The 24,338-nt window shown below is 38.7% G+C and overlaps 1 protein-coding gene across 4 annotated transcripts in view; it reads right to left on the reverse strand.

The window, feature by feature from the left end:
- The window catches only part of FANCI (FA complementation group I), an 85,849-nt gene that overhangs the window by 52,555 nt on the left and 8,956 nt on the right, over positions 1-24,338 (reverse strand). For all 4 annotated transcript variants that reach the window (XM_059371593.1, XM_059371594.1, XM_059371592.1 and 1 more), the window contains exons 3-13: positions 18,981-19,053; positions 14,690-14,820; positions 14,108-14,264; positions 13,971-14,028; positions 11,810-11,851; positions 11,362-11,485; positions 10,811-10,896; positions 8,977-9,103; positions 5,908-6,000; positions 4,757-4,893; positions 826-1,006 (exon numbers count right to left, since the gene is read on the reverse strand). In XM_059371593.1, the coding sequence (XP_059227576.1) occupies positions 826-1,006; positions 4,757-4,893; positions 5,908-6,000; positions 8,977-9,103; positions 10,811-10,896; positions 11,362-11,485; positions 11,810-11,851; positions 13,971-14,028; positions 14,108-14,264; positions 14,690-14,820; positions 18,981-19,053 (1,209 nt within the window). The remainder of the gene's footprint in view (positions 1-825; positions 1,007-4,756; positions 4,894-5,907; positions 6,001-8,976; positions 9,104-10,810; positions 10,897-11,361; positions 11,486-11,809; positions 11,852-13,970; positions 14,029-14,107; positions 14,265-14,689; positions 14,821-18,980; positions 19,054-24,338) is intronic.

Consider the following 24,338-nt stretch of genomic DNA (forward strand, 5'->3'; position numbering starts at 1 on the left):
AAAGAGAACCTCACTAGTTTAAAAAGAAGAAATTAATCTTAAAACAAAAAATATTTAAATCTCTTACACTTTTAATCAGATTACTATTAAAAACGGTCATTTGTATCATCTAACAGACAACTCTCAAGGACTATTATACACATTCACTTCATAGTCCTGAATCGGAATAGATTTACATTCAAATTAGCCTCCAAGTAACATCTTCAGCAGACACTTTTGGTGTGTAGCTACGTTAATTCAATGTCAAGAAAATGACGTAGAGGAATCATTAGCAAAGTTGGTTAGCCTCAGACAAAGCCTAGCTCTTGTTTTAATTGAAAGTAAATGCGTTTTTAAAAGCTGTTTTAGAAATTAAGATTGAGATGATGGTCATTATATGGTAATGAATTTAAAAATATAAGAACTATTTTGGTTTCTTCAGAAACAATGAACCAATAAGCATAATTCTTCAAGTTTGATATTCTACAGTGACCTTAAAGATTATTTTTCGTATAATAGCATCCAAAAGCACCCACCAAAACAGAAAATGATCAAAAATGATTTACTACTAGAGGAAGAAGAGTAAATCATGAAATGCTAATTCATATTAAAATTTCTAATAAACAGAAAAAGGAGAAATTAAATGAAAACCTCATATAAAGGATGAAAAAGCAAATACTCCATCAAGCTGGATTTGTCATGTTTCATTTACTATTCCAACCTCTGTTCCTGGAAACTGCTGCATACTCAAATTTCCTTGTCCTCTAAGCTCCCAAGCAAATGTCATGCCCTGTTTATAATACAATTTGACAGAATTAGGGAATGGTTCCCAAACTGGAGACTCACCTTAAAAGTTTCCAGCAGGATATTGGCACCCAGCTTACATGCATGCTGGTTTGGTATTTTTGAAAGACCTGAGCTCGTTTCAACAGATTTTCCATCAAGAATCTTCTTTGGCCCATATGAATCCATTAAAATGAAGCCAAATTCTACCAGGCCCTGAGTAACGTGATCCCAACTATGAACACTGCAAAAAAACACAAAGCTTAGTTAAAAAGAACCTCACCTTTATGCTCATTGTCATGTTTACACATTTCCCAAATTTGACCTGGATCACCAATATTCTTTACATGAAACTTTTCTTTTCATGCCTCCTTATCTGTCAGAATTCTGAATTCCTGTATTTCCACTGACAGAACACTGGCAAAATCCAGAAACTACAGAACATTCAAAATCACAGAGATGAAACTGGAATATCTCAATGTACTGACCATTACACATTTCCATTCAAGATTGCAAGACTGAAAGCTAATTGTTGCTTCTTTTATTTTCCCGAAGACACTAACAACACTTATAACTTTGCATCCCTCCCCAGAATGAGTTTCTTCGTGGGAGAGACCACCTTGTAGTCATATTTTTATCCGTACAGCCTCGCATAAGACTAACATTTAGAAGGCACACAGTAAATGTTCACAGCAGGAATATTTATATTCATATTTATGGTACGAAGCAATCAATGCATGATCTGGCTGCAAAAGCACGAGCCAAACTTACAAATAACCTTTTGCACAGTAGTAGAATCCTTGGTGATTTTATACCATTTAATGTTACCCACAGTAGAGGAAATGATATGCTTGTAGTAACCTCTGTATCATTATATCTACCTGCTAAATAGCAACAAATTCTAATACAGCGTTAAAGAACAAAGGAGACAGCTGTGAACAGATTCTCACAACATTTCAATAGATTTTAATAATATTCACACTTTGGAGATCTGGGGTCAAGATAATAGGCTGAGCATTTGCTCATTCTTCTCCCCACCCCCGAAAATCTCCTGTTAACTGGGGGAGTAAATAAAACCTGGAAGTTGAACTGGTTCCTGAGTGATTTTTTTTCCTTGTACACTAATGTTCTGTACCTCCAAGTATCTGCAGGTAAACACAAAGTGTATCAACAGAACCAAGCACAGCAAAGCACAGAGGACTACAGTACAACTGTTCATGATGCTCCTGAGCTTGTTTTGTTTTGTTTGTTTTTTTAAGATTTTATTTGAGAGCAAGGAGGGGAGAGAGAGCACACAAGCCAGAGGAGAGGTGCATGGAGGAGAGGCAGACTCTTCTGCTCAGCAGGGAGTCTAACCCGGGGCTCAGTCCCAGGACCCCTGGATTGTGACCCAAACCAAAGGGAGATGCTTAACCGACTGAGCCACCCAAGCACCCAGCCTGTCTTCTTCCTTTTGGCTTAGGCTACATGCAAGCTGATATCTTTGAAGTATTTACTGTGCGGTTCTCCCTAATATTTGTGCATTTGGTTCTAGTCTCCAGAATTCAGCTTCAATACCCCCTTACTGTGCCTTTCCAGGTTACCACAACTTGTTTAAGGTGAAGTCTCATATTTACTGTAGCAGAACTTTTACGTTAAGAACATATGGGAGGGGCACCCGGGTGGCCCAGTCAGTTAAGCTTCTAGCTCTTGGTTTTGGTTCGGGTAGTGATCTCAGCCCCTGAGTCAAGCTCCACACTCAGTGTGGGGTCTTCTTAACACTTGGTCTCTCAAAGCAAAACAGAACAACAAAAGACTTTCTTTCTCTTTCCCTTCACATGCTCTCTAAAATAAATAAATAAATCTTATTTAGTTTGTGTGTATGAAAGGAATATATCAAATGTCACTTTTTCATATGGCTGAGTGGTATTTTAGTGTATGTATATGTACCATATCTTCTTTATCCACTCATCTACTAATGGACACTTGGGTTGCTTTCATATCTTGGCTATGGAGAAACAGATAAAGGGGATGAAGAGGAAATTCCAGTTATAAAATAAGTAAGTCACAGAGATGGAAAGAACAGCACAGGGAATAATCTGTAATAATAATAAAGTTGTATGGTAACAGATGGTGAATGCACTTATCATGGTGAGCACTGAACAAGGTACAGAATTGTCCAGTCAATATGCTGTACACCTGAAACTAAGAGAATACTGTATGTTGATTATACTTAAAAAAACACATTGGATATTAACTAGACCTACTGTGGTGATCATTTTAAGATAAAACACTGAATCATTACATTGTACACCTAAAACTAATATAATCCTATATGTCAGTTATATCTCAATTAAAAAAAACCTTAGGGCTCTGGTTACAATGTCAAATATGTCTGCTCAGCCCTATCTTCCCCACAGTTACTATCATTTTTAGAGTGTTAATTTTAAGAAACAGAAGGTTTTTCAGGAATACACTGTGTTACAGCAAAAATGGGAAAAATTCAACTCTACTAAGTTAACTCCACACACTAACAGGCAAGTCTAACTAAATACAATAAAATACCATTAAAATGTGGTATGTGGGGTCCAAAAATTTAATCGTATACAACATAAAATTATTTAGAGGTTAACTGACTAGGGAAAGTACGTGTAACTAACCAGGTGATGATTTCAGGGAATCTAGTAATAGTCTCCAAATCCCTCCCCACTAGGTTTTATCCTAGTGGGATAATTATAGACGGAGACAGAACTCCAGGTCCTGTGGCTAACTGGGACTTTCAGAAGGACAGCTCTCCAGGAATTTCCTGGGTAGCTAACATGCCTGTATCTTTAGCCCAAACTGAAGAGACTGGGTTGGGAATATACAGGAGATACAACTATAAACCTCACGAAAAAGAATAACCAGATACAGAGAAGATAAGGGAGCTTTAAAGCCTATCAATGGGTAAATCACTCAGAAAGAAAGGATTCTAGTCTGAAATTTGCCTTATGTGTCAACCTCAGGTAAACTCAACCTAAATCAGAATTCCAGGACATGGAATGAGATTTACCTCAAATTATGGCTTAAATTATAAAGCTTTAAAACATTTAATCCACAAAGCAAACATGACACAGTAAAGACGATTACTACAGCTAATGTGTATCTTGAATTAAAATAAAGACCAGGGACACCTGGGTGGCTCAGTTGGTTGGGCCGCTGCCTTCCGCTCGGGTCATGATCCCAGGGTCCTGGGATCGAGTCCCGCATCAGGCTCCTTGCTCAGCAAGGAGACTGCTTCTCTCTCTGCCTCTGCCTGCCACTCTGCCTGCTTGTGCATGCTTTCTCTCTCTGACAAATAAATAAACAAATAAAATCTTAAAAAAAAAAAAAAGTAGAAAAATAAAATAAAGACCAGTGTGGTTACCAATCTTTTCAATCTGGTTTAAAATGGGTTTGTGTAGGGGCACCCGGGTGGCTCAGTCAGTTGAGCATCTACCTTCAGCTAAGGTCATGATCTCAGGGTCCTGGGATCGAGTCCGGCCTTGGGCTCCCCGCTTGGCATGGAATCTGCTCCTCCCCCTCTCGTGCCCTCTCTCAAATAAATAAATAAAATCTTCAAAAAATAAATAAATAAAATAAAATTGATTGGTATAAAACTGCTAATTCAATTTTATCCATCGGTCCTAAACTTCAACAGTTAAAGTAAATAAAACTTTTAATGTTTTTTTACTCACCTAAAAAGCCAATGAAGACTAAGGCCAAGAAAGAGGTATAATATCATGACTGAATCAAAGTCACCCACTTTAGTTTGTATTATTACTATCAAAGTGGCCAAGAAATCAAGCTTAGGATTTAAGGATTTTTTGATACAAGAAAACCTCGCTAGAACAATTTCAAGGGATTAAACATTGATATGTGAAGTCAACAGCCACAGCCCTCAATTTTCTCTGATGAGCCCCAAGTCTGGCATCACACTGCATTTTCTAACACTAAATACCTTACGAACCTACTGGGGTTTGGTTCATGAACTCACCTATTCTTCACGACTTCCAAGATCATGGTTGAAACACAGGACCTATGAGGGACTAGATTCTGAAGAAATTTTGAGCTTTGAAGAAGCTGACGATCCTTAAAGCTTTTTACAACTAAAGATTTTAAAAGGTCAAATACCTAATATAATGAAAGAAACGGGAAAATGAGTCAAAAAATGACAGCCCATGCAACAGGATCTTAACTCAAAACTGTTCCTACTTGCTACCATACACTTGCTTTCCTAAGATAGCTGTTTTACTAGATGAGTATGATATAAAAATTATGACCTTCAGTGGGCACTTCAAAGAGTTGAAGACAGGCAGGCATTCCTTAAGAGAGAAGAAGGGCTGGGGCACCTAGGTGGCTCAGTTGGTCAAGTGTCCAACTCTTGATTTAGGCTCAGATCATGATCTCAGGGTTGTGAGACCGAGCCCCACATCAGGCTTCACACTGGGCATAGGGTCTGCTTAAGATTCTCTTGCTCTGTGGCACCTGGTTGGCTCAGTCAGTTAAATGTCTGCCTTTGGTTCTAGAGTCCTAGACTGAAGCCCTGCGTCCTGCTCCCTTTTCAGTGAGGAGCCTGCTTCTTCCACTTGCCCTTCTCCCTGCTTGTGCTTTTTCTCATTCTTGCCCTCAAATAAGTAAAATCTTTAAAAAAAAAGGATTCACTCACTCTCCCTACCCTTCACTCTTTCCCTCTCTATAAAAAAAAAAGAGAGAGTGAAAGGAAAAGGGGTAAAATCCATATTAATATTACCCACAATCAGGGAACACATATGAGAAAAAAGGGTATAAGATTTTATATTTCTATCCTTGCAACTACATTGCTCTCATTAATTTCAACTCAATCAGGGATAATTTCTTAAAAAACTGCAACATAATAAACTGCCAGTGAATTCCAAGCTAAACTTCCCATTTTCCACCTGTGTAGTATGTTTCCACTCTTCTTCCCACTCACTACCTGGCTTACCACACCATAGGGAGGTAAAGGCATATACCAAGTACCTGAATAAGTCTCCCAGCAGTCCCCAGAAAATAGCGTGGGCCTACATGCCTTACACCGAGGGATTCCCCACTAGCAGAACTGGCTAAGAAAGGGCTCTTGTGCTCCTTATCAACTACAGAAGGAACCAAAAAGTCATTAATCAATACCTGTTCCTCAAATCTTTGTATTCTTGTTACAGAGAGCAGAAGGGCAATGCTGAAGGGACATATGTTATTACTGAAATCTCCTTGCTGTCCAGCCTACAGAGAAACCAAAAAGGAGTCATTATTTACATTTTAAAAGTATAACATAGCCTACTGAAGACAGGTCCTTAAATGGATCAGAAATCTAAACTTCAGACCTAAAACTATAAAGCTTTAAAAACAAAATATATTGGAAAATCTTTAAAACCTTGAATTAGACAAAGATTAGATATAATACCAAAATCGTAATTTATGAAAATAAATTTAAGAAAATTTAATTTTTTTAATATTTAAAAATAATTTAAGAAAAAATGGATACATTGGACCTCATAAAAATTCAAATATTTGTGTTTCAAAAGATACCATTAAGAAGATAGAAAGATGAGGCACAGACTGGAAGAAATACTTACTAATTAGCTACATGATAAAGGACTTACACTCAGAATATACAGAGAATTCCTAAAACTCAGTAAGATATGCAATCAAAAAATGGGCGAAAGATTTAAAGAGACATTTCTCCAGAGAAGATATCAGAACAGCTAATCAGCACCTGAAAAAGTACTCAATTAGCAGTCATTAAGGGACTGCAAAGCAAAACCTCAGTGAGATACCGGTTTATACACACTGAAACAGCTATGATAAAAAAGACAGTAACAATGTCGGCAGGGACCCATATAAATAGGAATCCTCCTACAGTGCTGGTGGGAATGTAAAATGACATAGCCACTTTGGTGAAAATGAAATAAAGAGTTATCACATAACCCAGAAATTCCACTTCTAGATGTCTATCCAAAAGAAGTGAAACATATGTCCACATGAAGACCTACACATGAATGTTCACAATAGCGTTATTCATAATAGCCCAGAAGTGGAAACAATTCAAATGTCCATCAACTGATGAACAGCTAAACCAATCTGATAGATCCACACAGTGGAATACTATTAAACAAGAAGAAAGAATGAAATCCTGACAGAGGCTACAACACATGGATAGCTTTGAAAACATCATGCTAAATAAAAGAAGTCACACACAAGAGATCGTGTATTGTATAATTCCCTTTACAGGAACTGTCTAGCAGAGGTCAGTCTATGGAGACAGTAGAGCAGTGGTGGCCTGGGAATGTGAATTCACTATAAGTGGGCATAAGGGATTTTACAGGGTGATGAAAATGTTCTAAACCTGGGTTATGGTGATGGTTGCATAAGGAGGTAAAGTTAAAATGGATAAATTGTATGTCATGTAAATTTTATCTCAGAGAAGGACAAGCATCATATGATTTCACTCATGTGAAATTTAAGAAACAGAACTGATGAACATAAGGGGAGGGAAGGAAAAATAAAACAAGATGAAAATAGAAAGGGAGGCAAACCATAAGAGACCCTTAACTCTAGGAAACAAACGGTTGCTGGGGGGAAGGTTGGTGGGGGGATGGGGTAACTGGGCGATGGGCATTAAGGAGGGCACAGGATATAATGAGCACTGGGTGTCATATGCAACTGATGAATTACAAAATTCTATCTCTGAAACTAATAATATACTCTATGCTAGCTAAATTGAATTTAAATAAGAAAATATCTCAATAAAATTTTAAAAATAGGTCTTTGAGGCCTAAAAGACAATTAAAAAAATCCAAAAAACCAACAAAAATAATACAATGGAGTAGATCAAGAAATACAAAACTGGTGGGGCGCCTGGGTGTCTCAGCCGGTTAAGTGTCTGCCTTCAGCTCAGGTCTGGGATCAAGCCTGCATCAGGCTCTCGCTTAGCAGGGAGTAGACTTCTCCGCCACACCTCCCCCTCCATCCCCCACCCTGATACCCCCGCCCCACCCCACCCCCACCAGGCTTGCCTGTGCATGTGCTGTCTTTCTGAAATAAATAAAATCTTTTAAAAAAAGACAAAACTGGTTCTTTGAAAAGATCAATAATGATCTTTAGTTTTATAGCAACTAAATAAAAAGAAGAGTGAACATATACAGAAGAGATAAAGAAGCTTTAAAGTCTAGCTCCACATCATTGTCTTTAAGTATCTTTCCTACGAAAGGGACCCAGGGCTCCTTGGAGAAACAGGTAATAGCCATATGAATAGGGAAACCAAGTACAAGGAGAGCCTTGGAGAGCAGTGCTCAAAGGGTCATGTCAGAAGGACACAGAAGCCAACGCAAGGACCCATGTGGCCAAATATGGGTCTCATCTGAAGTAGTGAATAATGAATACAAGGAACTAAAAAAGGCTAGTGGGTGCATACAGATAAGGGGGGGGCGAGGCTTTTTTCATGGAAGAAAGCCAGCTAAATAATGTAGAAAGAATAATAGACTTGAAAATTTTTTATTTTAATTCTACCATTTTGCAACTCCCCATATAATTACTGATTAACACTAATAGTAGATGGGAAAACGAAAACCACTGTGTGAAAGGTTGCTAAGGAAAAGGATTTTCACATGATCTAAATTATAAGCCCACAGATCACTTTCTAACTACAAAAGGAAACCTAGATCTTTGCAAATGAAGAAAACTTATGGTCACTGTCTTAACCAAAAGATGAAACCGGAAAAAACAGGTCCTTTACCTGTACACTTAATATTCTTTAAGAATTCAAAACACTTTTAATTTTATTCTAGCAACCTTACACATATGTATTGATGAATGACTTAGTTTTACAAAACTCCATAATACACTACTAGAAATAGGCACTCTCCCAATTCTCAAATGGAGAAAGAGAGGTCAAGGTTGAAGCTCGCCTAGGACAATGATGGAGTTACGATGTAATGTTAAGTTTCCTGCTGAACAGTCCTCATCTTTTTTTTCTTTTTAAACACTCAAACTTTTAAGCATGGTGTTAAAATGGAACTTGCTTAAGAATGTTGTGATGTAGATTTTCTACTTCCAAATTAAAAGGCATCCTCTAGATCTAGGACCATTATATGATGCTTCCACTCGTCTCCTGTCCTTAACGGGCACTCAAAGGGGCCTGAGTTTACACATCCCTGTTTCATAAAGAGCTCCTGGGTCACCGAAGGAGTCTGTGGTTACCTTTAGGTGTTTCAGGAGTTCTCTGCCTAGTTCACAGTCCAGTTTGATGGCAAACACAATGTGTAGAATAATGGTGCCTTCCACATGACGCAGTTCACCTGATGGCACGGTAACAAGATCCAACAGCCTGAAAGATGCAACAGAAAGGTATGAGCTAGTTTGAGCAAGAGACAAGAGTGCAGGTACTCCGATGAACTCAAGTTGAACTCATACTGGAGGCAGGAAGTGTAAATTCTACCGCCTCATTCCTAGCTACTTATAACAAAACTTCCTGAAAGCATGAATTGTCTATTATCATTAAGTCCACTTCTTTACCTATTCTCCATTAAATCCAATTCAACCAGGCTCTGTCTCCTCTCTACCCACTCCCCTCAATGCCATTTGACTATTCTTGCAAGGGTTACAAATGACCTCTATGTTGCCAAATCCTATAATCAAGTCCCACCTTAATTAATACCCCTGCAGATAGGATACAACTGACCACTTCTTTCTTGAAACACTCTCTTCTCTTCTAGGGCACTGTCATTGAATTCTTCTTCTTCTTCTTTTTTTTTTTTGGCTGGCTCACCCTCCCTTTAAATGGTGGAATGCTGTTAAGTTCAGTCATGGGTTTTCTTCACAATTTCCCTAGGATTCCCTATTCAGTCCCATGGTTTTAGTTCTTTCCAATCTCTTATCTCTAGACTATCTGCTTAATACCTCCATATGGGATGCTAATATACATCTCAAACTTAACATGGTTAAAACTGAGCTTATTTTGTCCCACACCTGCTTTTCCATCAGTTTTTCCTAACTCCGTATATAAGATCGCCTTATAATCAGGTGCTCAAGCCACGTAACAAAAAGTTACCCTACAGTAGAAGTGGTAGGCTACAATCAGATTAACAGCATGAGCTCCGCAGCCATGGGTTGAAATCTCAGCCCCACTGCTCTATCATCTTAGGTTCGCCCTTAATTTCTCCATGCCTCCGTCTCCGCATGCATTAAGTAGAGGCAAAATAGGGCTGTTGTGAGGGTTAAGTGCTTAGAACAGCACCTAGCACAGGTAAACACTCTCCAAATATTTGCTTTAGGAAAAATCTTCTTCAGGGGCACCTGGATGGCTCAGTCAGTTAAGTGTCTGCCTCCAGATCCCAGGGTCCTGGGATCAAGCCTCGCATCGGGCTCCCTGCTTCTCCCTCTCCCTCTGTGGCTCCCCCTGCTTGTGCTCACTCTCTGTCAAATAAATAAGTAAAATCTTAAAAAAAAAAAAAAAAAAAAAAACTTTTTCAGGCATGCCAAGCTGTGTCCTGCATTCATACTAAGTATTCCATGAGCTGAGAATGTTTGATCTATGTAATGTGGCTCTCACCATTCAGGCTTCACTTAAAGTAACACCCTCTGCAAGAGGTTTTTCTTGACCACCACTCTAAAGTAACTACATTGTTAATATCACATCATTCATTTGAGTTATCTGCATAGCACTTTCTAATATTTTTCTTATTTATTTCCTGTTCTCTTCTCACCAATATTTAAACTCTTTGAAAGCAGGAACCTTGTCTGACTGCTTCAACACTACAGTCCCAGGGCCAAATAGTCCCTGGAACAGAGTAGACACTTCATAAACAACTTATAAACCTGCAACTTCCACAACAACTACCGCTGTTCTCCTAGAGAGCTGTAAATAAGGTAGGTGAGGAGGCTGGCTGCTTTAGGACTGAGCAGCTCAGAGAGGACTAGGGAAGTTCTGTGCTAAGGTGAAGGTAGGGACTGAAAGGTTAAATAAGAGGAAGTCGAACACATAAAAGAAGACGCATCTGTCAAAATGACTTTATTTCTGTACTGTATTACTCACTCATCACCACTCTGTTCCTCATTGTGTCGCTTATCTAGCTCGTTGAAGAAAGCTATGATTCCTTCCAAAGCCCTCCTTCTGCTTCCCTGAAAAAATACAAAAAAGGTAAGGTCTCCCCATAAAGAGCAAGGTCACCAAGTTGAACTTAATCTACTTTTCAGCTTAGAGGATTCTCAAATATGAACCTCAATAGGTAAATTACAACCTAAAGTCACACTAAGGATTTACAGAACACTTTTTCAAGTTGAGATTGGGTTTGAAATGCATCTTAGTGTCAGACTTAAGGGGCCAATAGTCCACACTTTCTTGAGATCTTTATCTCTTCTGCTAATACACACACACACAATGTGGGAATACAAGAGACATGCATATTTTCATTGGCCGAGGAGCATGACCCTTCTACCCATCATATCCTCAGACACGAAATGAAAGCATCTATGTCTTAGTATGTAAATCAAGAGTATGGATAAGCTGAATGGCCCTAACTGATCATTCCACTAGAGTTAAAAAAAATATATATATATATATATATATACACTTTTTACTTATACCTTTGAGGAGAGAACTAGAAGCTGATAGACCAGAGGTGGTATTTCTTGAAGATTCAACTTGCTGAACATCCTCAATACTTTTTCCACCACAAATTCCACCTCTTCTGCAGCCAGAGGGACATCCCTGTGGATCAAAGACTCTGAAGGTCAGAGCTATGGCCTAATTTGGGAGACATGAGAATATTATAACTGCCTCTTTGGTTTTTATCTAAGAGAGAACCATAAAGGGGGCCAAAAGCTTTACATAAGCAAAGCCACATTGGAAAAAAATCATAGTTCTACTTTAAATAAGCAATTAAAGTAAAAAAGGGAGAAAATTCTGTAACAGAAAAGAGGTACCAATTCTCTTACTTGGGGGAGAGTAGTGTTTGAGCTTGCTAAACTTCAATTTCTAACCGACAAGTTCACACAGCAAGGAAAAATGAGAAAAGGGAATAATGATGCTTACTTGAACATGGAGGTAAGTTGGATTACATACTGCTGATCCCATCTGGTTAAAGAAAGTGACAAAGAATATGAAAGTTCTTCTCAATTTAACTCATTTGCATATTACTATGTAAAATTAATAAGGAGGGAAAAAATTAAGGTCATTTTAAGTTTGATTGGGTTCTACTGGAAAACAAGATCAAAGACTCAATGAAGTAACAGCTTTTAACCTACAAAACTACAAAAATCAAAGTCTGATGATACTCAATGCTGGGAATTTTGGGGAAACAAATGCTCTCCATATACTATTTTAGAGAGTGTATACTGATATAACTCTTCTGGAAAGACAAGCTGGCAATAATTATCAAGTTTAAAAATGCACATAACCACAGATCCCCTCAAATTAGTATTAGAAATATATCCCAAGTACAGGCTTATAAAAAGTCACCTAGATGTAAGGATGTTCATTGCAATACTTTTTATAATAGCAAAAAAACAAACAACTAAATATTATTTATTGGGAAAAAAAACACTCTTAACAATTAGAGATTAGCCATTTATAACAGAATAGTATAAAACTATTGAAAAGAAGATGTAGGGGCACCTGGGTGACTTTGTCAGTTAAGCATCTGCCTTTGACTCAGGCCATGATCCCTGGGTCCTGGGATCAAGCGCTGCCTTGGGTTCCCTGCTCAGAGGAGAACATATTTCTCTCTCTCCTCCCTTCTTGTGCTATCTGTCTCTCTCTCTCTCTTTCAAATAAATAAAATCTTTTTTAAAAAAGGAACTATGTAGAGTTGTGTATACTGACACAAACAGATGTGTTAAATGAAAAATGCAAGGTATATTACAATATGTACCGAATAAACTCTTTAGTGTATTAAAAACGAATGAGGGATAGCTGGTTGGCTCAGTTGGAGAAGCATGTGATTCTTGATCTCAGGATCGAGTTTGATCCCCCCATGTTAGGTATAGAGATTATTTAAAAATAAAATCTTTAGGGGCGCCTGAGTGGCTCAGTTGGTTAAGCAACTGCCTTCGTCTCAGGTCATGATCCCAGGGTCCTGGGATCGAGTCCTGCATCGGGTTCCCTGCTCGGTGGGGAGTCTGCTTCTCCCTCTTCTGCTCCCCTGGCTTGTGCTCTCTCTCTCTCTGTCAAATAAATAAAATCTTTAAAAAAGAAAATTCAAAAAAAAAAAAAATCCTAAAAATTTTTTAAATTTAGAAACAAATGAGTGGATACATACTTAAAATTAGGTACGTTAAGGATCTTATATAAAGAACCATAAAAGCTGTTGTTTCTGATTGGAAGCTCTCTTCTGTTTCTTTTTAATGTACCCAAATGTAATCACTGTATTATACAACTTAGTATTCTCTTTATTTCACGGACTATAGTAAGGATTTTTCACCTTTGATGGTTTTATATATTTCACTTTAATGGAGTTAAATTTCATGGAGTGGCTCTACCTTAACTTACATAGATTACATACCATAATAACTTACATTTTTCTATTATTATATGCTTAAGTGGGTCACAATCTTCTGGGTTGAACAAGTTCATGTATGAAGATTTTCTTATTATGCTGGAGTCTTTCTTTAGGGTAGCTTCCCATATTTCTGGCTTAAAGGTACAACCATTAATTATATATATGCCACTCATTTAAAAAAAATATAAAAGATATAGTAGCAGGGCGACTTCTCAGCCTTAAGGACCTTAGGACTCCAAATAAAGCTAGAGGACAAAACTGTGTTAAGATGAAAGTCAAGTAGAGGCGCCTGGGTGACTCAGTGGGTTAAGCTTTTGCCTTCGCCTCAGGTCATGATCTTAGGGTCCTGGGATTGAGCCCCTCATCGGGCTCTCTGCTCAGGGGGGGCCTGCCTCCCCTCTCTCTGCCTGTCTCTCTGCCTACTTGTGATCTCTGTCAAATAAACAAACAAAATCTTAAAAAAAAAAAAAAAGATGAAAGTCAAGTAAATAGAAACTATATGGAATCTTAGAACAGAAAGTATAGTAAGTAATCTCTCAAAAATTCATCACAAACTATATAAAGGGTTTTACTGCTGTACATTATAAACAAACTAACAGACTGAAGACTTAGTGATACAAATTCCTGAAATAAACAGTACTCCCTTTTTTGGCCACTTGTAAATCTGAGAAACTGCTACACATTAATAAGACTCACCTGCCAGAACACAGGGTGTTAATCAACTGCTTCTTACATTCCTCCCCACTCAGTTCACCTAGAAATGCAAAATACACTGAGAAATAAATTTGATTAAGTAAGTAGCAAAAAAGCCACTAAACTTGGAAGAAAATTACCTTTTCCATAATTTAGATTTTCCTTGTTGGCAACAAGGGCAGTGAGAATAATGGGTAATAACTCCAAAGACTTTCCATTTGTCAAGCTTCCCTCTTTGATAGCACCAACAAACTCCTTGGCCAATTTAACCAGGAATGATCCTGGAAAATTGTGAGCCTAAAAGTTTATGGGATAAAGAAAATGTTAAGCAGAAATCTAGATGTTTGGTATCTCCGCAAAATAGTGTCTCTTGCTGAATTAACAGAACTGGTACTGAAACCCAGAACTGGTCCTATAAGGGACCCCAGAGAGCGACTGCTCTGGTACAAACTTATAAGATTTCAAAGGTCAGAATCCTCCAGCAGTTCTCCAATGTCTTCAAATACTCTTCAAAGATACCAGATGTCCACAATATCAGAAATTAACATAAACATGGGTTTATGGCCCATCCATCACCTATTCCATTTAACAGTAGTTCTTATTCATAAGTAAGAATTATGTAGGCTAGGTTTGGCACGTTTAAGTTTACCCTCCCTTAACAAATTACAAGCCCCGTCCCCAAATCTACCCAAAACCAAAAAAGCTTTTGTTTCCCATCTTACCTCTAGCATTAGTAATCCTATGATCTCAGATGCTACTTCTTTCTGCAAGTCCCCTGACTCCACTAAGTGGATACAACAAATGTATATCTTAAGTCTCCTCAGAGCTCCAGCCTCCTCAGAGCAGGGGGAACCTTATTGTTTTAAACAAGTAGTACAGAAACAAAGAATAAAGGAAGAAATCTTAGAAAGTCGAAAGGCAAACAGGAAAAACAAACAGCTATATAGTTTTAATACAGAAGTAGAATTATCAAACTACTGATTACTAGAATGTTTAGAACAGCAATATTTAGGAGCTTTATAAGAATACTTAAATGAGACAGACGATTGAAATGCCATCTTTTTTTTTCCTCCTACAGCATTAATTTGTAAAAACAAATTCATAGTGCAAAAGGAGAAATACCTTCTAATACACCTTAGAGCCTTTTGGGGTCCAGTAACCCAAATTAAATGTCTTTAACATATTCCACTTCAAAACATAACTGAGTAATGCCAGCAGGAATGGCAGAATAATAAAGACCTCAGAAAATCCTTCCCTCCATAAAAGCAGTAAGGAAACTGACAAAGATAATAAAAACCATCAACAACAACAATCCTGGGAGAGGAGAATGGAATCTGATTTCCAGAGTTCCCACAAAATATCCTTTAAGAGTATGGCCCATATACAGAAAAAACAGAATAGAAATTAACACACAAGCCACAAACTGATAGATCTGCAAGACACATATCTTATAAACAACATGTATCCAGAATAAGAAATCTTAAAACTCAAAAATAGGAAAACACACAACCCAATTTTTAAAATGGACCAAAGATCTAAACAGACAAAAAAAAAAAAAAAAACCTATGATGGCAAGTAAATCTATGAAGACGTGTTCAACACAATTTTCTGTTAAGGAAGTGAAAACGCAAACAACTATTAAATACCACTGCCCACCTACTGGAACGGCTACAATCCAGAAACCCTTCCCCAGCCAAATGCTAGCGGCCACGCAGAGCACGGGGAAAGCTCCTTCATCGCTCCTGAGGAACACACAGCGATGCGACCACTTTGGAAGACAGGTTGGCAGTTTCTTATAAAGTTAAACACAAACTTGCCATAGGACCCTGAAGCGATCGCACTCCCAGGTAATCTACCTCAGCCAATTAAAACTTAGGGCAACACAAAAACCTATTTGCTGAAAACCAATGTTTACCACAGCTTTGCTCATCGTCATCAAAAACCAGAAGCAACCACGCTGTCTTTCGGTAGGTGAACGGATGAACTGTGGACCCCCATACAATGGGGTACAGTTCGGTGATAAAAGGACAGAGCTACTGACTCACACGACATGAATAAAATCTTAAATGCATTTTGTTAGGTGAGTGAACACAGATCAAAACAGCTACATGTTGAGCACCTGGGTGGCTCAGTCGGTTAAGCGTCTACCTTTAGCTCAGATCATGATCTCAGGGTCCTGGGATCGAGCCCCACAATGGGCTCCCCGCTCAGTGGACCCAGCTTCTGCTTCCCCTCTGCCGGCTGCTCCCCCTTGTGCTCTGTCAAATAATAAATAAAATCTTTAAAAAACAAACAAACAAACAAACAAAAAAAACCAACCACCACACACACATACACAAACCCCAGCTACAGGTTGTGTGATTATATTCAGGAGATGTTCTAGGAAAAGCAAAACTGTAGGGACAAAAAAACCCAGCTGAGTGGTTGACAGGCTGGGGGAAGGGAAGTGGGCCACTGCAGAGGGGAGACCTGGGATGGGATTATTCAGGTGATGGGATTATCCTGCAGGATCCTGGAGTGCTGCATACAGAATCTGAAGTACTGCCAAATGCATAGAACTTGACAGCCCAGAGACTGAGATTTAACATATGCACATGAAAACAAACAAACAAAAAATCACCCCAAGGGGCGCTCAGTCAAGCTCTCTCCCTGATGAATAAAACCTAAAAAATGAGGAATAAAATCTTCAAAAAAATAATAATAGGCATCCAATTTGAAAAACAAGTAAACATATCCCTATTCATAAATGACATAATCATGTTTATAGAAAACCCTAAGGTAGACTCAAAAAAATAAATTGTTAGTGGGCAGCACCTGCCTGGTTAGTCAGTAGAACATGTGACTCTTCTTGATCTAGGGGTCATTGAGTTTGAGTCGCATGTTAGGAGCAGAGATTACTTTTTTTTTCTAGATTTTATTTATTTATTTGACAGAGAAAGCGAGCACAAGTAGGGGGAGCAGCAAGCAGAGGCAGAAGGAGAAGCAGACTCCTCTCCAAGCAGCCAGCCTGATGCAGGGGTCGATCCCAGGGTCCCAGGATTAGGGCCTGACCAGAGGGCAGACGCTTAACTAAACCGCCAAGGTGCCCCTTTTGAGATTACTTTAAAATAAAATCTTATCTCAGGATCCTGAGACTGAGCCCAGCAGGGGCTCAGTGCTAAGTCGGGATCCTTCTCCAGATTCTCATTCTCTCTCCACCTGGCTCTCCACCCACCTGCTCATTCTCTCTTTCTCCAAATAAATAAATTTTAAAATATAATCTTTTTTTTTTTAAATTTTATTTATTTATTTATTTATTTATTTGACAGAGAGAGATTACAAGTAGGCAGAGAGGCAGGCAGAGAGAGAGAGGAGGAAGCAGGCACCCTGCTGAGCAGAGAGCCCGATGCGGGACTCGATCCCAGGACCCTGAGATCATGACCTGAGCCGAAGGCAGCAGCTTAACCCACTGAGCTACCCAGGCGCCCTTAAAATATAATCTTAAAAAAAAAAGTCTACTGCATTTCCATATACTAACAATGAACAATTAGATGACTAAATTAAGTAAATTCCATTTACAATAGCATCAAAAAATAGAATAGTTAAGAATAAATCTAAAAAAAGTATGTATAAGACTTGTATTCTGAAGATTATAAAATACCACCGGAAGAAAAAAAGAGAACCTAAGTAAATGGAAAGACATTCCATGTTCATGTAATGGAAGACTTAGGCTAAGATAGCAATAGTTCTCACATTCATACACAGCTTCAACACAATCCTACTAAAACCCCAGCTTCCCTTTTTTCAGAAACTGACAAGCTAATCTTAAAATTCATATGAAAACACAAGAGACCCCGAATATCCAAAAAAATCCTGAAAAAGAAAACAAAGTTGGAGGACTCAAACTTCTCAATTTTAAAACTTACTACAACAATATGGTAATCAAGACAGTGTGGTGCTGATGTAAGGAAACATACAGATTAAGAGACTAGAACCTTGAGTCTAGACATAAGCCCTCACATTTCTGGGCAACTGATTCTCAGTAAGAGTTCTAGTGAAAACAAGACAAGATGAAGTTGGACTCCCACATCACACCACATACAAATAGAAACTCAAAATGGATCAAAGATCTAAATGTAAAGCTAAGGCTATAAAACTTTGAAAACAAAACATGGGTTTAAATCTTCATAACTTTGGACTAAGCAATGGTATCTTAGATAAAACACTCAAAGAACAAACTTTAAGAAAATAAAATGGGCGTCAAAAAACTTTGTGCTTCAAAGCATACTATCAAAGAAGAGTGAAAAAACAACCCCGAAGAGGAGAAAATGTTTGCAAATGATGTATTTAATAAGGGACATGTACCTAGAACGTATCAAGAACTAATAGAACTCAATAATAAAAGGATAACCCAATTTTTTAAAGTGCAAATTATCTGAACAGACATTTCTCCAAAGAAGATGCAGAAATGGCCAGTAAGCACCTGAAAGGATGTGCGACATCATCAGCCCTCAGGGAAATGCTTATCAAAACAACAGTGAGATACCACCCCCACCCCCTAGTATGGCTACAGTGAGGAAGACAGTAAGAAAGTTGACAAGGATATGGAGAAACCATCATCCTCCTTCAGTGCTGGTGGGAACATAATATAGAAGTCAACCAAGATATTCCAAGTCATTAAGCCCCTGAGCTCCTTTGCCCCTCGTTAGTAAGCACAGGTTAAGTACTAAACATTGCTGTTTTCTTCTCCACAATTCTTAAAGCACAAGTAAACCAAAGTGCATTTCATGAAAACACATCCTTTATAGGCCCCCAAACCAATGATACAATCTCACGTATCCACTTCAATCCCCGTAAGTAAAATTATTTGAGTCCGTAAGACAGGAGGCTGCTTGCCTTAGTTGACTTTGTGAAAAATCCCAAAATCAAAGAGAAGTCTCAGTGTGGCTTCAAACAGTAAGAAAAGCAGCAATATGTGTCCAAAGTAAACCAATCTAACAAACCCAGGCGGGCAGAAGTGGCATGAATTATTACCTCTGAAGATGGCTCGCAGGAGCGCTCCTGCAGCTTTTCCTTTCACGGCCTGATTCTGAAGGAGATTAGCCAGCTGCAATGAAAGAAAAAAGAAGCTTCAAGTTTCTGGCAACAATTTCACTATCCCAATGGCCTAAAGTCCCAATATGAATCCTCTGTCAGGTTCACCCCCTTCAGAGACTTCAGGTATCACAAATATCACGGACTTAGAACAGCATAGAACTTAACAGGATGCACGGCTGTCAAGACTGAAATTTATTTGTATCTTCACTCTATAATGTCTAAGTACAACAGAACTAACTAAAGAGAAAAGAGCACAGTGACAGGATACGCTCTTCTTCTTCTTTTTTTTTTTCTTTAAATAAGTCTTATTCCTTCTGTACAGAATGACTGGTGGGGTGGGGCTTAAAAGTGAAAGAGGGGTATGTTAGGAGACTGCAACAGTGTTCAAAAGTGAGAGATGGGAGTGGCTTAGCCCAAAGAGCAGTGGGGATATTACTGGTTGGACTGTGCCTGCACCAACCCCCTTCAAAATTAAAGTTGTTGGGGCACCTAAGTGGCTCAGTGGGTTAAGCCTCTGCCTTCGGCTCAGGTCTCATGATCTCAGGGTTCTGGGATCAAGCCCCGAATTGGGCTCTTTGCTCAGCAGGGAGCCTGCTTCCCTCTCCCCTCTCTCTGCCTGCCTCTCTGCCTACTTGTGATCTCTGTCAAATAAATAAATAAAATTTTTAAAAAAATTAATGTTGGAGTTCTGACCTACAGAGGACCTCAGAATGTGACCTTATTTGAAAATAGGGCTATTGCAAACGTAATTAGTTGAGGTCATTACAGTTGGTGCAAATATGACTATCCTCATAAGAAGGGGAATCTTGGACACAGAGACAGATGTGCAAGTGTGCTGGGTGAAAACGAAGCAGAGAGCGGGGTGATAGAAGCTCAGGAACACCAGAGATTGTCATCAACCCCTGGAAGCTAGATGAGATTCTCACAGCCTTAAAGAAACCAACATTGCCAGCCCTTTGATCCTGGACTTTGAATCTCCAACCAAAAAATAAATTTTTATCATTTAAGGTACTCAGTTTATAATACTTTTATAGTTGGCAGCCCGGGCAAACTTTTTTAAAAAGAAGTAGTAGACTAAAGATATATTTGACAGCTCAAATTAGTAGGACTTTGCTGTGGTCTGAATGTTTATGTCCCCCCTAAATGCACATGTTGGAATCCTAATGCCCAATGTGATAGTATTTGGAAATGGGACTTTTGAAGATAATTAGGTCATAAGGGGAGAACTCTCATGAATGAGATGAGTCAATAAAGAGAGCTCCCTGGCTCCTTCCACCATGTGAGGATACAACTGAAGTCTGCAATCCAGAATAGGGCCTTCATCTGACAATACTGGCACTCTCATCTCTGAATTCTAGCCTCCAGAACCATGAGAAATAAATGTTCCTCATTTATAACTCCACATATGAGTTAGAACATGTAATTATCTTTCCCTGTGACTTATTTCACTTAGCATAATGCCTTCTACTTCCATCCACATCATTGCAAATGGCCAAGATTTCTTTTTCTTTCTTTTCTTTTTTTTTTTTTTTTTTTTTGATGGCTTAGTATTCCATTGAGTATACATACCACATCATCTTTATCCATTCATTTGTCAAGGAGCATCTGGGCTCTTTACATAGTCTGGCTATTATGGACATTGCTGCTATAAACATTGAAACCCTGACACTTCTTAAAACAATTTCAGTTTCATTAGGAAGCAGTATGGCATGGGGAAAAAAAGAAAACTGGACCTAGAATCACATGATGAATCCTGGCCGTGCCATTTACCAGCTTCATGATCTCAGTCAAGTTATTCGAATGTATGTGTCTCCGTGTCCCTACCTCCACGGACAGTTAGGAGGAGTCACGCAGATGACACACACAGAACTACTGCCCAGGTGCTCAGTGAGTAACTCTTCTACTCCCTTGGCCCTTGCTCTCCTTCCGCCCTCCACTTACATGATCTCTCCTCTTCCTTTCTGACTTTATGCTTTTTACTGCATTTTAAAACATAAAAGTAAACGAAATAAGATTTTGTATCCTTGTCGTTTCAGACGGCTTTAACATCTTTCTTTTAATTGGTAGACTGCAACTATCAAGTTAACGGCACAGTCCAGGTACAGACTTTTTTTTTCCCCCTAAATAGAACAGCCCTCATTTTGCAATGTCTGATGTTTCCTCATGATTATACGGAGTTTATGCATTCCTGGTCAGAACACAGGTGATACTGTGTCCTTCTCATAGCGTCACACCTAGAGGCATGGGATGTCCATCTATCGCTCACCGGTAATAATAATTCTGGTCACTCAGCCAAGTGTTTACTTCATTTTCCCACTTTATAGTTACAAACAGTAAGCAGTTTGTAGGGAGATACTTTAACCATGCACATATCCTGCTCCTCATCTAGTTTTCCCCTTGTATAATGGAAAAGCCCAATGACAACCACCATTACCAGGTTATCAAAGTCAACATCACCAGGAATGACACAGACATCATGAGCCCAGCAATACACTTGGAAAAGGCAAGGCACCATTTCTGGGGTCCTTCTAGCAGGGATGAATGACCTCAATCCAATCATGAGACACACCAGACAGGCACCAACTGAGGAACACTCAGCACAGTAACTGATCAATACTCTGCAGGGTTATCAAGATCATGAGAAACACAAACTGAGGAACTGTTGCAAACTGCAGAAAATCAGGAAAAGATAACAAGTGCAATGTATTATGCTGAGTGGAATTCTTGGGGGAAAAAATAACATTAGTGGGAAAACCACCATACAGAGTTTGATTAGGGTCTTTAGGTTTGCTAATGGTATTGCACCCACGTTAATTTCTTGATTCTTAAAATTCTGACTAAGGGGGGCGCCTGGGTGGCTCAGTGGGTTAAAGCCTCTGCTTTCAGCTCAGGTCCTGGGATCAAGCCCCGCATCGGGCTCTCTGCTCAGAAGGGAGCCAGCTTCCTCCTCTCTCTCTCTCTCTGCCTGCTTCTCTGCCAACTTGTGATCTCTGCCTGATTCAAATAAATAAGTAAAATCTTTAAAAAAAAAAAAAAAATTCTGACTAAGGTTATGTAAGATGCTATGGGAGGGATACACAAAATTCTCTGAATTATTTTTACAACTTTTCTGTAAGTCTAAAAGCAGCTCAAAATAAAAGCAAAAAAACAAAAACAAAAAAATTTCCTGGATTTAGCATCCACTGGTTTCTTGCCTGATCCAATATTCATCATGACAGCTGCAAAACAAAAATTTTCTAATGCTAGCACAGTAAGCAAGAGACTGTCCTTCTCCCCACTTATTTTTTTATTATCAGTATGGAGTCACAGATTTATTTTTTTTTCTTTTTTTTTCACAGATTTATTTTTCAATGTCTTATAATTCATAGCTGAACTTAATTATTTTGATGTTCTAATAGTCTCAGATCTAGGTGATGGAACCCCTCCGAGCTAGCTCGTATGTCCTTGTGACTTGCCCTCATCATTTTTTCTGAGCACTTCTTTACTTTCTGGCTTAGCAAGATGTTCCAGGCTCATTTTGTATCTAGCAAGCACCCCTCTTAAAAATCCGCCATTTCTCTGAAATGGTTCCTTTTAGTGGGGAATGATTATTAGAGACCAAAGATCTAATTCATGGCTGTGCTTGTTACTACTGTGGCATCTTCGGAGCCACATCTTAGTTCTTTCAGTGAACAGAGCGTTAAAACACACACACACACACACACACACACACACACACACAGGTATGTATACATATATGCAAACACATACAAATATACATGTGTGTGGATATGCATGTATGTCATTAAGTTCATATCAGCACTTCCATTTCTAATTCATCCCCACAGGGTTCTTTCTTGCCGCCTTATATCCTGTATTTATCCCTTGTACCACAGTAAAAATGCTGACTCCCAACCTCAACATATTTGCTGAACTCTGTATTACACCTAAAAATCATTTCAGAAGCGCATTGACCATATCATCACATTAAATAATCCTTTTTTTAAAAGTTCACAGTTTATTCGTATTTCTTCCTTCAATCCTCTGCCCAAGACAGAGGGTATATAGTCAAATACTTGGATTAGCCCTTTTTTTTCCCCACCTCCCCACCTTCAGTATGGTTATGGAATTCTTCCTGAGTTTCTTTTTGTAAGCATACACAGATATATGTATGCTTTACTTCCCTTCTTTCTTATATAAAAGGTAGAATAATATACATTTTTCATTTTCCCTTTTTAACTTAGTATTAAGAAATCACTATCAGCCCCTATTAAAGTTCATTGTTTTTTACAGAGTCGAAGAACAACCTCGTGCATAATATAATTTCATGTTGTTGGAGGTACATCTTTAGGGTAGTCCTAGAAGTGGGATGAGTGTTGAGGGAAAATGTATTTAAGTAGTTTTATTAGATAGCATCAAATTCTAACCATGGTCTTACCCATTTCTGCATTCCTACCAGCAATGCATGAGTCACTGATTCCTCAATCTCACCAAGAGTATATAGACAAGATGTTCATTTTTTTCCCTACTCTGACAGATAAGAAATAGTAGCCGTTTCATTTTAATCTTTATTCTCTTATGAGCGGAGCATTTTTTCCCCCCCAAGAGTTTATTTGTCAGAGAGAAAGAGAAAGTACAAGCAGGGGGAGCGCCAGGCAGAGGGAGACGCAGGCTCCCCACTAAGCAGGTTGCCCCATGCAGGACTCTATCCCAGGACCCTGGGTTCACGGCCCGAGCCAAAGACAGACTTAAACCAACTGAGCCACCCAAGCATCCCTGGAGCATCTTTTCTTGTGTTCACAGCTCTTTCTATGTCTTTCTGTGTTATCCTCTTCATTCATTTTGTTCTTTTTCTATGGGCTTTTCTCCCCACCAATTATTTTGAATTATTATGAATTAGGGATATTAATCCTTTATCTGTGATACATTCCAAACATGTTCTCCCAATTTGTCATTTGTGTTTTGATTCTGTATATGGTGTTTTTGGTCACATAAATTTTACTTATATGTAGGTAAATTTACCAATCTTTTACTGTATCTAGAGTTTGAGTCCTAGAAAAGCCCTCTCTGCACTGAAATTAAAAAGAGGAATTTCAACCATTTTCTTCTAATATTTAGATTTAATTTTTTTTTAAGATTTTATTTATTTATTTGACAGAGATCACAAGTAGGCAGAGAGGCAGGCAGAGAGAGAGAGAAGGAAGCAGGCTCCCTGCTGAGCAGAGAGCCCGATGCGGGACTCGATCCCAGGACCCTGAGATCATGACCTGAGCCGAAGGCAGCGGCTTAACCCACTGAGCCACCCAGGCGCCCTAG

The sequence above is a fragment of the Mustela nigripes genome, chromosome 13 (genome assembly GCF_022355385.1).
Source record: "Mustela nigripes isolate SB6536 chromosome 13, MUSNIG.SB6536, whole genome shotgun sequence".
NCBI lineage: Eukaryota > Metazoa > Chordata > Mammalia > Carnivora > Mustelidae > Mustela > Mustela nigripes.